The 13547-nt window shown below is 35.6% G+C and overlaps 1 protein-coding gene across 1 annotated transcript in view; it reads right to left on the minus strand.

The window, feature by feature from the left end:
* Positions 1 to 254: 254 nt before the first annotated feature.
* The window catches only part of LIN9 (lin-9 DREAM MuvB core complex component), a 36852-nt gene continuing 23559 nt past the window's right edge, over positions 255 to 13547 (minus strand). Inside the window, exons 8-15 of the mRNA XM_072332379.1 lie at positions 12248 to 12381; positions 11176 to 11295; positions 10899 to 11000; positions 6253 to 6333; positions 3563 to 3688; positions 3026 to 3208; positions 2819 to 2916; positions 255 to 1639 (exon numbers count right to left, since the gene is read on the minus strand). Of these exons, the coding sequence (XP_072188480.1) occupies positions 1534 to 1639; positions 2819 to 2916; positions 3026 to 3208; positions 3563 to 3688; positions 6253 to 6333; positions 10899 to 11000; positions 11176 to 11295; positions 12248 to 12381 (950 nt within the window). The 3' untranslated portion in view covers positions 255 to 1533. The remainder of the gene's footprint in view (positions 1640 to 2818; positions 2917 to 3025; positions 3209 to 3562; positions 3689 to 6252; positions 6334 to 10898; positions 11001 to 11175; positions 11296 to 12247; positions 12382 to 13547) is intronic.

Raw genomic sequence — 13547 nt, forward strand, 5'->3', positions numbered from 1 at the left:
ACCTTCCTAACTACTTTACCAAACACCACAAAACGAAAGCACTGGAAGGGCCACAACCATGTTCTGTTACATGATGAGAGGGACAGCTCTGCAGCTAACTCCGGCAGAAGCAGTGCCTGGTGTTCTGTAACACCCCTTGTATATTTTCTAGGTACTTTAGAACAGCCACTCACCTTGTCACCCAGGCCATCGTGTTTCGCTTTCAGCAATTAACTCCTCTTAAAAAATGACCTGAAACCACGTGCCAGAAGTTTGCATTTTTGTGAAATATATCAACTCTTATAGTTCAATTTATTCAGTTACAAATTTCACCGAGAATAAAAGATTTATGCATTTCTCTTAATTAACAGAACAAGTTTAGCTAAATAGAAACTCTGCACTAAAGTTTTGCAGTGGCACAATACCAACACAGAATACGGAAGCATCTTTAAACTATACAAAATTTTAAAATTGAAAATAATCCTGTTTACATATTCTTTATACATTAACATATAAAAGACCTCATTTAATGAGGCATCTAAAGGAATCCAAAACAACTCTACGGCTATCTCTGAAAATCCATATCTGGAAACGATTCATTACACAGAAGCTTTACAAGACTATTTAAACAAACCAAATACACACTTTTTACAAGATTAACATTCCAAAAATGTACTCGTAGGCAGGTTGTCACTTTTAATCTTTGCAGTTTACCTCACCGGTTATATCTTATTATAAAAATCTTCATATTTATATATGTTGTGTATGTCAGATAACCAGGAATCTAATTTAAAAGTTGTGCAAAACAAACCCAAAGTTGGAAAAACAGTACGTTTTATCGTTCATTTCTATAAAATACCAACTAAAACACTTCTTTTTGCCCCACGAAAAGGGAAAAAGCCGCAACGACTCTGTTTCAGGAAAGGTATCAGTTCCATCTTTATATTCCTTCATTAGACTTCTTATATAAGTTATGATAAATTAAATGTTCCAACAAGACACTGACTGATCTGTAGACCTGCCCAACATCTTCTGCAACTTTAGTTCTCTGTCCACAGCCCACTGTTGCTTCTTTAGACCTGGAGCACTCAGCCCATGCCATCACCATGCCAGCTGGTGGCATCTCAGGTACCTAGAGAAGTGCAGCTCTAAGGAACAAAGATTGCCACATGGCTACTGATGTGAGCCATATCCTCTTCATCACTTCATCTAACGTACCAGGAGAGCCAACAACAAGAGGTGGGCAGAATTAATCTGAACTTTTAAAAACTAAGTTCAAATTATATGAAAGTACGTTTTTAGGTTTATTATAATAAATGCAATTACTAAGAGATTACCAGTTAGCAAAACTACTGTATGTGAATAACAAATGGAGAAATTTAATGTAACGCTTGCCAGTAATGCTGGTTTTCTTAAGAAGCAAATATAATATATTTAAAAGGGTCTGAGAGGTCTTCTTTTCCCTTATCTTCTGGCAGTTAGGGAATTTGTTGAAGCATATATAAATGAAGAGGATTTTCCAGAACTACTCGCTATACACTTGAAAGAAAGCTTTCAGTCTCTGTTGGTGTTATTAGCTGCAAAGGCATGTAAATTTCCCATCTGGCTCAGACCACTTTGAATATGTGCAACATGGATCTCAACGTTATTCTGAAAACAACTACAATGGAGAGAGGAAAAAAAAGAAGAGGATTAAACATCTTATGTAAAGGTTGCATATGAATACTTTTATGAGGTACAAGCAGTCAAATAAATCAGTAGTGCATTCCTATCAGATATCAGCTTGCATTAGTAAATAGCATTTACAAAAACAGTTGCATGAAATCAAAGTTACTGATTTGGGTTCTTTAAAGATGACTGTAAAGTGGTTGGAGCTAATGAAAGGAAAACATTGCGAAGAGATGGTAAAGTACCCAGAATAAGTACAGTGAAATGGAAAGATCGTCACCTTCTTAGCAGTGTTTCTCAGCCCTTAGTTGAACCCATTCTGACATTTACTTGCAGTGTTGATGACAGGAAGTTTCTTTCTTTTTTTTATTTAAATCAAAATGGAAAAGTGCTATAAAATCCTCCTTTAGAATCAAAAAGCTGCTCTACTATCTTTGCAAAAATCAGTCAATCGTGTAGCAATACCAGTGTGGAGGGCATAAGGAAATGCTTAGCATTTCAGGTTTTTTTTTGTTGTTTTGTTTGTTTAATTATGTAATTTAGTGACTATGCAATTACGTTTAAAAAATGATGATCACAAATGGTTGGAGTTGCAGTACACTCAGGAAGCGTATCACCATGTTCTTGCTATTTTTATAATGCCTCCTCAGGCACCTGCTTGTGACAACTGTTGAAAAATGGACAGTGGACTAGAGGAGCCTTTGATCTGACACAATATGGCTGTTCTTTTGTGCTTTGTTTGTTTGTTTCCAGTTAAAATATTGTTAATAGAAGCCAGCCAGAAACTCTAATTGTCTCATATTCCAGTGTCTGATATTCACAGATAAGAGACTGAGTAACATTAAAAAAGAAGAATATGGAAATTGTTCAGAAAATATTCTAAAATAACAGCTGTCAAATTTCCTGCTCCTCAGCCATTTTAGTTGTTGCTGTATCAATTTATCACTTTTTTTCTTTTTAAATCAGGTTACTTCACTGATATGTTCGAACAGAAAACTGCTAATCTTGTACTCTCTTTAAGAAGATCCCTTTAAATAGGACCACATCCATAAGCAAGTAGTTACCAGATTAAAACCTGTACTTATACTCACATTCACCTCTAAAAGACAAGAACAATTGCTTGCTGACACAAAACGTGTAATTAGGAATTAAATATTCAAAGTAGTAGTACCTGATATTTGAGGAATCTATTGAATTCTTAATGTCATTTAATGAATCTGTTAGTGATTTAAATTCAAAGGAATTCAGGTCACCTCCTTCTGCTAGACACTGCAGGAGAAGAAAACAAAAATGTTCTAACAGTTGAGCACAAAGAACCTGACAGAGGTTTAATATTATGGACTTAATTGGGAGACACTATTTTTTGCGATTATTTTACCTTAATCTGCAGTAATATTGCTGTAAGTCTAGAGATAAGGTCAGTTAAATTTTCACTTTCAACACAAAGCTGTCCTGTTGTGGAGGAATTTGCTTGCCTAACAATTTCCTGAGCCTCCTCTTCGCACCTCCGCCTCAGATCTGTTGGCTGGTCTGCGGGCTGGAGGCCTTGGTCTGGAGCAAGCTGCACAGATAGAAACAAAGATAAATGAAGATAAAATAATTCCTTTGCATTTAGTGCACATATGAAGTGACAAATGATTGCAAAATAGTCCACAGATAAATAGGCTGCTTTATTTTTTCTTCATTTATTTACATGCATGCCCAATCCAAAATTGGCCACTGGTATCATCAGAAGTGCCTGCATTCAGGTAAGAGAAACAGAAGGAAATAGAGATAACAAAACAGACACAGCTGCCACCAATTTCAGTTCCACATGATCGCTGCTTACACACTATTCCCAGAAAATTCTGATTTATTTTTATTTTTTTTAACTCAGGTTAAGCAGAAACAAATACAAATTCCAGCGAAATCTTACCTCATAACAATACTGCTGAACTTTGTGCAAAACTTTATTTAAGTCTTTGTTTAGTTGTTCTAGATCTAGAACAATAGTTGCATATCTCCTCTGAAACTCAATGCTTATTGGCATAGAATAGGATTTCTGTGGAAAAGAAAGCATGTTGAAGTTAATGAGGTACAAGCGGAACTCATTAAAAGGAATTTTTACTTTAAAACAATACTGGGGTATTTGAAATCCCAGTGCCTAATAGAGACGTTAACATGAAAAAAACTTAAATCCTAGTATCACTGCTTATAACTCCAGCTGACAATCGGTGCAGTAACTACTATGCTTTCATTCTCTTCAGAAAGCGCCATGATAATCTGTGGCACTAAACAATACAGATAGCAACTACAGCCTGACATGCTTATTTCAGCCATGGTGGGGAATGACTTCTTTCAACAGTATGGACAGAAGATTCTTCTGTCAGCAGAACAGTACAGGACAACATATCCAGCAGCTCAAGAACATAAGACCTTCTTCCTTGACCCTCTAGAGCATGCTGGCCTAATATTGGCTAGCCATGGAAGCCACAGGGAATCGTGAATTCTGTATCAGAGAGACATGGATGATGGCATTCTATATTGGTGAATATTAAAGATGTATTCCAACAGCACCATCACTATTTATGATCCAGTAGCAATCCAGGCACTGACAAACAGTTCAGCTTGCAGACAAAAGTTGGTTGGCTTTTAGTAGATGGAAACAGAAAACACCTCTGTCACAGGGCATCTATTCTCCTCTTGAATAACCAGCATCACCTTTACCTCATCTTTGTTGCAGGTCAAGAGAAAAAACAAACAAACAACAAGAGCCAGCTATCCTCATTTGCATTTGTCTATGCAACAATGTTTAGTCATCAGAAAAGTGGATACTCTTCTGTGTACATGGCAAGACGCTTCATTGTTAGTAAGCAGTCCTTTCCCTGCTTCATGTATGTTTGAATTTATTAATGTTGCCAGATAAAAATGGACTACACTCAATATCACTTCTGATTTTGGTCAGTTCCATTTACATCAATGCCGGATCATTAAAAAAATAGAAGGAAAAAAAAAAAAAAAGCAAGTAACTTTACTTGAACAATTTTATCAATGATTATTAAAGTCTGACAAACTCTACTTGCATGAATGAAGTCAAAGGATTCTATTTTACTCATGATTAAGTTTGATACTGGTATTTAAGTGGCCTAATGTTGAAGAGTCATGTTCAAAGATCTAAAGGAGAAGCAACACATACTAAATGGCACAAATGTAGATGGGATTAACAAGAGGACAAAAGAGCATTACAGACAGGCTAAGAACATGACCCAATATATGTCTTCTATTTTTATCAGGACATAAATAGTGACAAGAGTTGCTTTACAACTGCTGACTGAAAAAGCAAATAGCAGAAGAAATGTTTAACAGCTATCTCCAAGTCCTTATCTAGGCTACAACTGAGTTAAGATTTATTTATTCCTGGACCATCATCTTCTCTATCATTTCTTTGCCCTCTCAGTGTTGTTATTTTCCTTGGTATTCTTATTCTACAACAAAGTTAAATTTATGATGCAGCAGACAACTGACGTGCTAATATCTGGATTTTTGTGAAGAGGAAAGCTAGTGAAAACTCAGCCCTTTACCCCTATGAAGGTAAAGACAACTCAGTTGGAACAGATAGTTTTACTGTTTATATTAAGGAGAGCTGGTAATTTTTCTGCATCAGAATTACCGTTTGCAATAGCATGTCTTAATCTTGCCTCTTTTTGCATCTACCAGAATTACCGTCTGCAATTGCATGTCTTAATCTTGCCTCTTTTTGCATCTACTTTAATTACTAGTTTTATTAAGCACAATTAAAAGACAAAGCATTTGATGTACAGGAGAAATAATATAACTACTGAACTGGTAACAAGGTTTTGAAGAGCAGCCTTGGGACAATAGGCAGCAGGATAACAACTTGCACACGGCCACTGAAGGGATAAAGAAGAAAACCACACCATTCTTCAACATTCAAATATTTTACATTAAAAATACAGCATTTTTGGTAAAAATAATAGGGATTTTTTTTCCTCTCCACAGACTTAAACATTCTGCCTGTACACTACAGAGACAACTGTTTGAATGGCCACTAGCAGAAGGTTGAGATTGATAGCTTTTCCACTTTCAAACTGATTGATGGCCATGGGTGGTGAAAGCCTAGCAAAAAAAACAGCTCTGCTCCTGATAATTATGCTGTAGCTGGTCAAGTATTGTAATTTTAAATGCAGGTCCAGGGTACTCAGAGATTTATGTACAAAAACTCCGAACTGAGTTATCACTTCATCCCAAAACCTAAATGCACACCTACCATCTACAAAATAAGATAAATGCTTTACTGATTGCCCAAATCCTTAAAGTACGTAGCATATATCAACTGAGAAATAAAACAAGGAGATACCATCATCAATTGACACATGAAACAAGGAAATACTATACCAATGTTAACATTAACCTGTTCCCAAAGCATAATGCTTTTAAAGCAACTGACCTCTCTGACTTACCTCAACAAAAAAAATAAAATTAAATTAAAAACTCAAACATTATAGACAGCAATAAAGAAATAGCTTTTCATCTAGACTTTGTTTTAATTGCATCCATTTGTACTAGCTGTTAAAGTATATCCTTAAGATCTGAGAACAATCTTACCAGCTTTTCTGCATCTGTATTCATCTCTCTTAACTGTTTGATGTGTTCCTTCTTGATCATAAGGATTTTCGATAACCTGGTCTAAAACAAAGGAGCTATTTTTAGAAGAGTCCTTATGTAGTTCTGAAATTGCATGCAAATTCCAGATCATGAAGTGGGTATATTTTTTATCATTTTAAAATACATTTCTCAGTAGTTTATAACATCAAAATGTAGAAATAAAAATTAATTGAAACTAAACGATAGATATTTCAGAGGCTCTTAAAAGCATTTTCAAGTACCTTAGATTGAAGAAAGCTGAAACCCATCAGCTGGAATTCCCTCTAGGAAGACTAACATAATTGTTAGAGGCTGGGGAATCAAGAACCTTATTTTTCTTCTTGCCCAAAGGAAAGCTGTATCATCATGGTGATAACATGTACTAACATTAACAGCACTTGTCCTTCCATAGCTTTTGCTCAGAATTCTAGTCTGCTCTCAGCTGTGCCCTGGACTGATCACTAGCTCTCTGTGTACATCCTTGTAATAAAGCCTGGTATACAGATTGGATCTATTTCCTACAGTCCTGCTCTGGGCATTCCATTTTTCCTATTTCTTTCAGGATGGGTATATCCTGTTCTTCTGCCCTTGGGACCTAACAGATTGAAGAGGAAGTCACTGGGACTGCTCTCAGCGCATACATCACTTCTAAAACTGTTCACACTCTCTCAAGCCCACAGAGAGAAATTTTAGCTTCACTTCAATCAAACAACAGTTTTGTTATTGATATAAACAGAGCCAAGATGTCAGGTTTTAAAAATTTCAAAGGGTTTAACTGCATCCTAGAAGGGGAACATAAGACTGGGAGAGATAGGAACTCCTAGTTCAACATATACCACAAGATGCAATACTGCATAGGTATTTTTCCAATTCCTTTTGCTTGCTTCTAGCCTCGTACTATCCCCCAATGCTCATGGTGAGCCAGCACATACAGTTTTGCAGCTACATGGAAAACCACATAAGGAAAATGAAAATGATAAACAATACATTCAGGAAAGGCAGGAAAAAAAAGTTTTTTAAATTGTTACTTTTAAGATGGATCATTTCCCTGATCTAATTCACTGCCACGCAAATGCACATGTTGGTATAACACTTTCTCATGGGGGGGGGAGGAAAAAAGCAGTTTTTTAAATTAATAGCACCTGAGTGTAGAGCAAGGAAATGAAAGGTACAGAATTAAACCCTAAAGGCATCCCAGCAGTAGTACAGCTGATCCAGATGTACCTCTCTACCTGGATAGGAGGCATTGCCTGGATAATGGTAATTTTATGGTTATTGACATATGTACAGCAAAGTCCATCCTCAAAATCCTGTGTAAATAAGGAAAAAGGATTCTTTCAGTGTAAGGCTTCCATGGAAGCACACTTTATAGGCCTTCTATTCAAAACAGAGAGAAAGTAGTTACATTCAAGCAGTTCTATGAATATCTGGTAAATATTCTCTTTATGAACTACTGCAGAAAAGGTAAGGAAAGCACTGGGAAACTATGACACTATTTTACAGCCCACAGAGACTAATACAGCTGGACATCCAAGTTTTGTGCTGATCAGGTATCTAACAAACATCAGCATTATCTTTAAATCAAATCGAACTGGCTTTGAGTTCTCAAAATTAATCTTATCATACCAGGGGCACGATACTGTGAGTCAACAGGAAGATTAACATTCAGTTTTTCTGCACTGCTTTCCAAGCAAGTCTCTCAAAGCCTATACATAATCATTTAATTAAGCTTCATGGTGCCCACATGAAGTAAATAGATATAATTAAACCAACGCAAACACCTATACTTAAACCCAGAGGTTTTGGCAAACAGCATCTGGGAGGAGGGAAAGTACTGAATAGACTCTGACAGTGCTGCCAAAAAGTTCTTTGCCAAGCTATGCTGTCATCATCACCCAGCAACTAACATATTTAAGCCCCTCTGATGAAGCTGGTGTTCCCAGCTTAGTGCAGGCTATTTTATCTTGCAAGTTTTTGGAACAGTTATTTGGTGATAAGCTTCTATGAGGATGTTCATATACATTCAAGGATGTGATCAAGTCCATGTCCTTTGTTGTTATATTATACTCATTGTACTTCCAGAAGTACTCCAGTGGTCAAGGTAATTTAATTCTTCCTACAAGAAACTCTGATCTTCCTCTGTATAGAGATGTTTACCAACTTTCTCCCAGTGCTACATTTTATTAAACAGAACTCCATTTTCATTTGCCAGTATCAGTGGTGAATGCTTTAGCTCAGGCCAGTCTTCATCTCCTTGAACTCCAGCCTAGCAGCTTCATTTTCAGCATAACTCACCCTGCTTATTGTTACATAGTTCTCAGTAAACTGGAAAAGATGTTTTAGTAGAATACTTCTCCAGATGTGAAAATTAAAAGACATGAAGGCACAATCCTCATAGCATGCTTAGTACTTGGGTATTTGATTTTGGGTTTTTTTGAGTAAAAAATAAACAAGAATACAAGCATTTCAATGTATGCAATAACTCGATGGGGAATATATTTCAAAAACTCACACACATACAAAACCAGACAAAAAAATCTAGTATTCATGGCTCTTTTTTCCTGTCTTTAAGATGAGAAGATGCTACTTCCACAGTCATCGGACTGATACACCTCTCTGTACTGCATTAACATTCTCCCTCTACTGGACATACAGTTACACTGCAAACATTGTTTTAGCCTTGGATTGCTTCCCTTCCAATCTAAATTTAATCTTTTCCCAAACCAAAAGCAAAAGAAACAAAGAGAGAAGCATATCTTTGTCCACAGTAAAGATCAGAAAGAAGACTGATGCCAAAATATAAATATGCAGAAATTAAAATAATAATAATAAATCAACAGTGTTGATCAAAAGTGGTTGCTACAAGTCCCAGTGTCTGCACACAACTTCAAGTTGTTCCTAAGGAGAATGTCCTCATCACTCAATCACTGTCTGCATATGTTTCTGTCCACCTTTCCTTTTGTTGTTAATTAGTTTTGGGACCCATAAAAGAGAACTAAAAGGCTTGGCTGAAACCATTTTAAAGATATGCACTTATTATTTTTTTCTTTAAATCCCTTGTCCCAAATAGAGCTTTTCCATGAAATTGTTTATTTCATTGTATCATAAGCTGTTTCCTAATAATAATTGTCCTGATGCTTTCCTTCAGAGAAAGTTTTTCTGACCACTTAACTGCTGAATCGTCATTAAATCAAAATGAGGGCTTTGACATTTTTACTGCAGCAGAATACAAAAAAAGGACAGAACATGTTTCACAGCGGTCTTTAACATAAAACTACTTCTGGATTAGCGAATGTAGTGTGATCAATATTCATTGATTGCTGTGTATTTTGCAACACCAGGTTTCAGAATCGTTCTTTACTTCTAACAAGAATGCCAATGCTCCAGGCTTAAAAATAATGTAAACTACCACAACAAAAGTTGTTTTAAGCCTCTTGACACCTGTATGAGAAACCTCAAACAAGTATTAAGATGATCACAAACCAATGCCAAAAGTCTACAGCTTCACTATTTTCAAATACCTGATAATCTCCAAGCAAAAAAATGTATTAATACAGTAACTCTTGAGTGCCCACACTTTAAAATCTCAGATTCAAAATTTCAGGTTTCCTTAGAATGAGTAATGGTTTACCGCTTAACATGACAGAAATTAAACAGCTTTCAGATGTGAAATACAGAAACACTTCCAGAAATGGATCCGTTTTGTACAAAAGTCATAAAGCTTCACTGATCATACTCAGTGACTCAAGGAGGATGATAGCTGCAGATGACAGTAGCATAAGCAAAGACTGTATCTTTTGTTTATTTCATTTCTTAACATAACCAATGTTAGGATGATCACATCTAATTCAAGTCTTCTTGGCTAAGCCAGATCACTTTTTCGTAATTGGCTTCACACTGTGTTACTCCAAAAAACTGAATTTGTTAAGTAAAATTAATTATGCTGAAAGGTCAATATGTCGGTGTATCGCACTGGAATTATAACTTGATTCTTTGAGCCAATTATATACATCTGAAAATCTGATATAAGTTTAGCAAGAACACATCTCAATTCTAAATAATTTTAATACTGAATATTCCAATTTCTTTTAGTGCATTTCTAACTTCTTCTCATTAAATAATTCAACCACAGATTATAAACCAAGCTCACATGTGCAGTTATATCATTCCATCATCCTGAAAATTGCCTAGATTAGATTTATTCAAGAAATCTCAACTTCTTAACATAACTTGCCTATAATTTTCTGAACTGTTGTACAAAAATCCCTGAAGAATTATTTCAAGATGAGGAATCATAAAACAATTTGGATTTTGGGATTAATATTATATCTTTTTAAACCAACTACAAGAACTAGGAGAGATAAAAGAGACTTCTGGAGGCATAAAGCCTTTCTGAGGTCTGAGAAAAGAGTAACATATTTCAAAGCTTCTTAATCGGTGAGGAAAAAAAACCAACCTCAAAATGTACTACTAATTACTTCTGAAAATTTCATCATTTTGATAATACTGTCTTTCATGTATCAACAGAATTTCATTGAACTGCAAAAAAAAAATAAACACAGAAAAGACAACACACAACAAAATGAAGAGCTGCAGTTAACACTTACCACTTGAATGAGGAACTCTACTGGAAAGCCACCTAGCGTTTCACTGTCTGTGCCTGAAATTTTGTTTTTCCATGACGACTGTCCTAATAAAGGATCACTGTCCTATACAAGAAAGAACATTTTATTTATTAGCTTATTTTTAGAGGCATTTGCTACAATTACCTTATTGAGGAACCTGAGAAAACTTATCTCAAAGACTGTATAAAGGTAACAGCTTCAAGATTTATCAGAAAATATTTCACTGAATAACATTCAAAATAAGAAGTAAGCAACTTACTGTAATTGGAGACTGGAGTGAAGGCGTATAATGCAGCCGGGGAGGGGTCATAAAGAACCTAGAAGGCCGTTGTTTCTGCCCGAAGGCAGCAATTGGCATGGTTTCATGAGGTTCGTTACTCTGCAAGATGAGAAAAATAAGGACATTCTTCAGGTGCCAGGCTAATTAAAAAGCCTAACATACCTTCACAAATGCATATTTTATTTCTGGAATCTGGACTAGCCATGCCCAACCACACCCCAAGCCCAAGCAACAATAAGGAGTAGCATTTTGCTTTTGGACTAGTGGCAGCTTCAAAACTATCTTCCACCATTGGAGTTGCAAAAGTGTTACGGCATTGCACTAAAACAAACAAACAAAAAAAACCCACCAACCCAAATCCCACAAGAGAGAATAAACCTCAGACAACTTCTTTAGCAGACTGAATGATACACAAGATACTAAAGAAGATGCTGTCCTGTAAGAATCTTGCAGTCTAGGTCAGACTATTTAACAGAAACCATTCCCTGGAGTTCATAAATCAGTACAAAAGCATGAGAGCTAGGAAATAACTCAATTTGTTTTCTTTTTCTTTTCTTTTGCCAAAGCAACATTCTCACAATTAGTTTCATTACCAGAAATATTTCAGAATTACACAATCAATTTACTACTTGCTTCCAACTACCTCAAGCCTTTCCTGACTTTGGCAAATTACAATGAGTCAGGTTTCCTCGAACAATTCTAGAAATCCTGCCTAGATCCCATAGCAGAACTTTCTGTGAAATCTTACGTTACTCATTACACTTTTTCATACTCAGCCTATAAACATAACTCTATCCTGCTATTCCAGCCTAAGTTACTACAATTTGTATTACAGAAGGTGATCTTATTCTTTACAACAAGCAGCAGCAGAAACTCATACTCCTGGAAATTCCCATGCATGTGTTATGCTCGTTTCTGGTTTATGACAACACTAACTGGATGTAATTAATACATTCTTCTTGATTAAAGGATAAAACTGTAGATTAAAAAAAAAAAAAAAAAAAAAGAATTTGCATTACAGCTATTTTGAGAATGTACCATTAATACTTACAAGAACTTCATAATCTGGGATTGTTTGTGTCCCAAGACCTGCCCTGTCAAAAGTGACTCTGTATGTAGCGTTAAGAGTGTCTACAGCTTCTATCTGTCCTGTGAACAGCCCATCATGGACACCTCGCAATCGTGCTAAAAAGAAACAACCCAAACAAATGAAAGAAAAAACATATTAAGAACAAAAACCTCCACAAAAACTCAAATATTATAATGCTCTGATGTCACTGAGAAGAACAGACTTAAATATTACGCATGTAACCTTGGCATAAATATGTAATCTTTTTTTATATATGCATTCCAATGCATATATATATATAAAAAAAAACAAACAAGCAAAACTTGTAAGCCCAGGAAAAAAAATGTATCCACTGTAAACACCACCCAATTTTTTTTTTGTCAAATTTATCTTTGCAAGTCAAATATATCCCACATCTAATCTTCAGCACTATATTTATGTCTAGACAAAATACCATCTAACACCCAATACCTTCTGCCAATTAGATTTTGCAGGCAAAAATCAATTTTGGAATAATTTTGCACACCATTTCTCTACGACCACTTGCGTTTATGACTGTATACTGAGAAAAAGAAGATATAGAAGGATATAGCTCCAGGAGAGTGAGAAGATACAGGGTGCTTCGTATGCCTGCTTTTCAGCAAGAATTAAAGACAGGGATGCTGAAGAACTCAGAAAGCAATGAATAGAAGAGGCTGGAGTGGGAGATAGTGTGCTCAAGTGAAAAGCATCCTCCTTCACAGAGAGGAAGAAGAAATTCAAGATTTTTTTTTTTACAAAATTAAGCAAAGCTGAACGCATTCCCTTTAAAAAGGAACATTTTTAACAAGACCCTTTCCTCAGTTATTAGTACTTTTTTCTATAAGACAATGTCCTATTCAACTACACTGCAGTATCAATTGTATATTTGTTTTCAGATAGGTATTTTTATATTTATGGAAAATAAAGCTTAAGATTTATTTTAGCTCATATTTTAAGCTTCCAGGCAGCACTAAGCTCTTGGCTTTGAAGCCTCTCTAGGATTTGTTGGGACGTACTTTGCTTCAAACAAAACAAACCCAAACAACAACAATAAAAATAAACAACTACAGTTTCAACACCAGAAATAATAAACCTCAAGATCTTATCTCAAAACCACGTTACTGTTTTACAAATACTAGATAATCATGATAAGCGCTTTCTCGATGAGCTAACAACAAAAGCAATGAATTTTTAATGTTTTAAATTTATGTCACCTATGCACACTAAGTAACACTGCAGTTTACCAAAATATTTGCAAATA

This window comes from Excalfactoria chinensis, chromosome 3 (genome assembly GCF_039878825.1).
Source record: "Excalfactoria chinensis isolate bCotChi1 chromosome 3, bCotChi1.hap2, whole genome shotgun sequence".
Lineage (NCBI taxonomy): Eukaryota > Metazoa > Chordata > Aves > Galliformes > Phasianidae > Excalfactoria > Excalfactoria chinensis.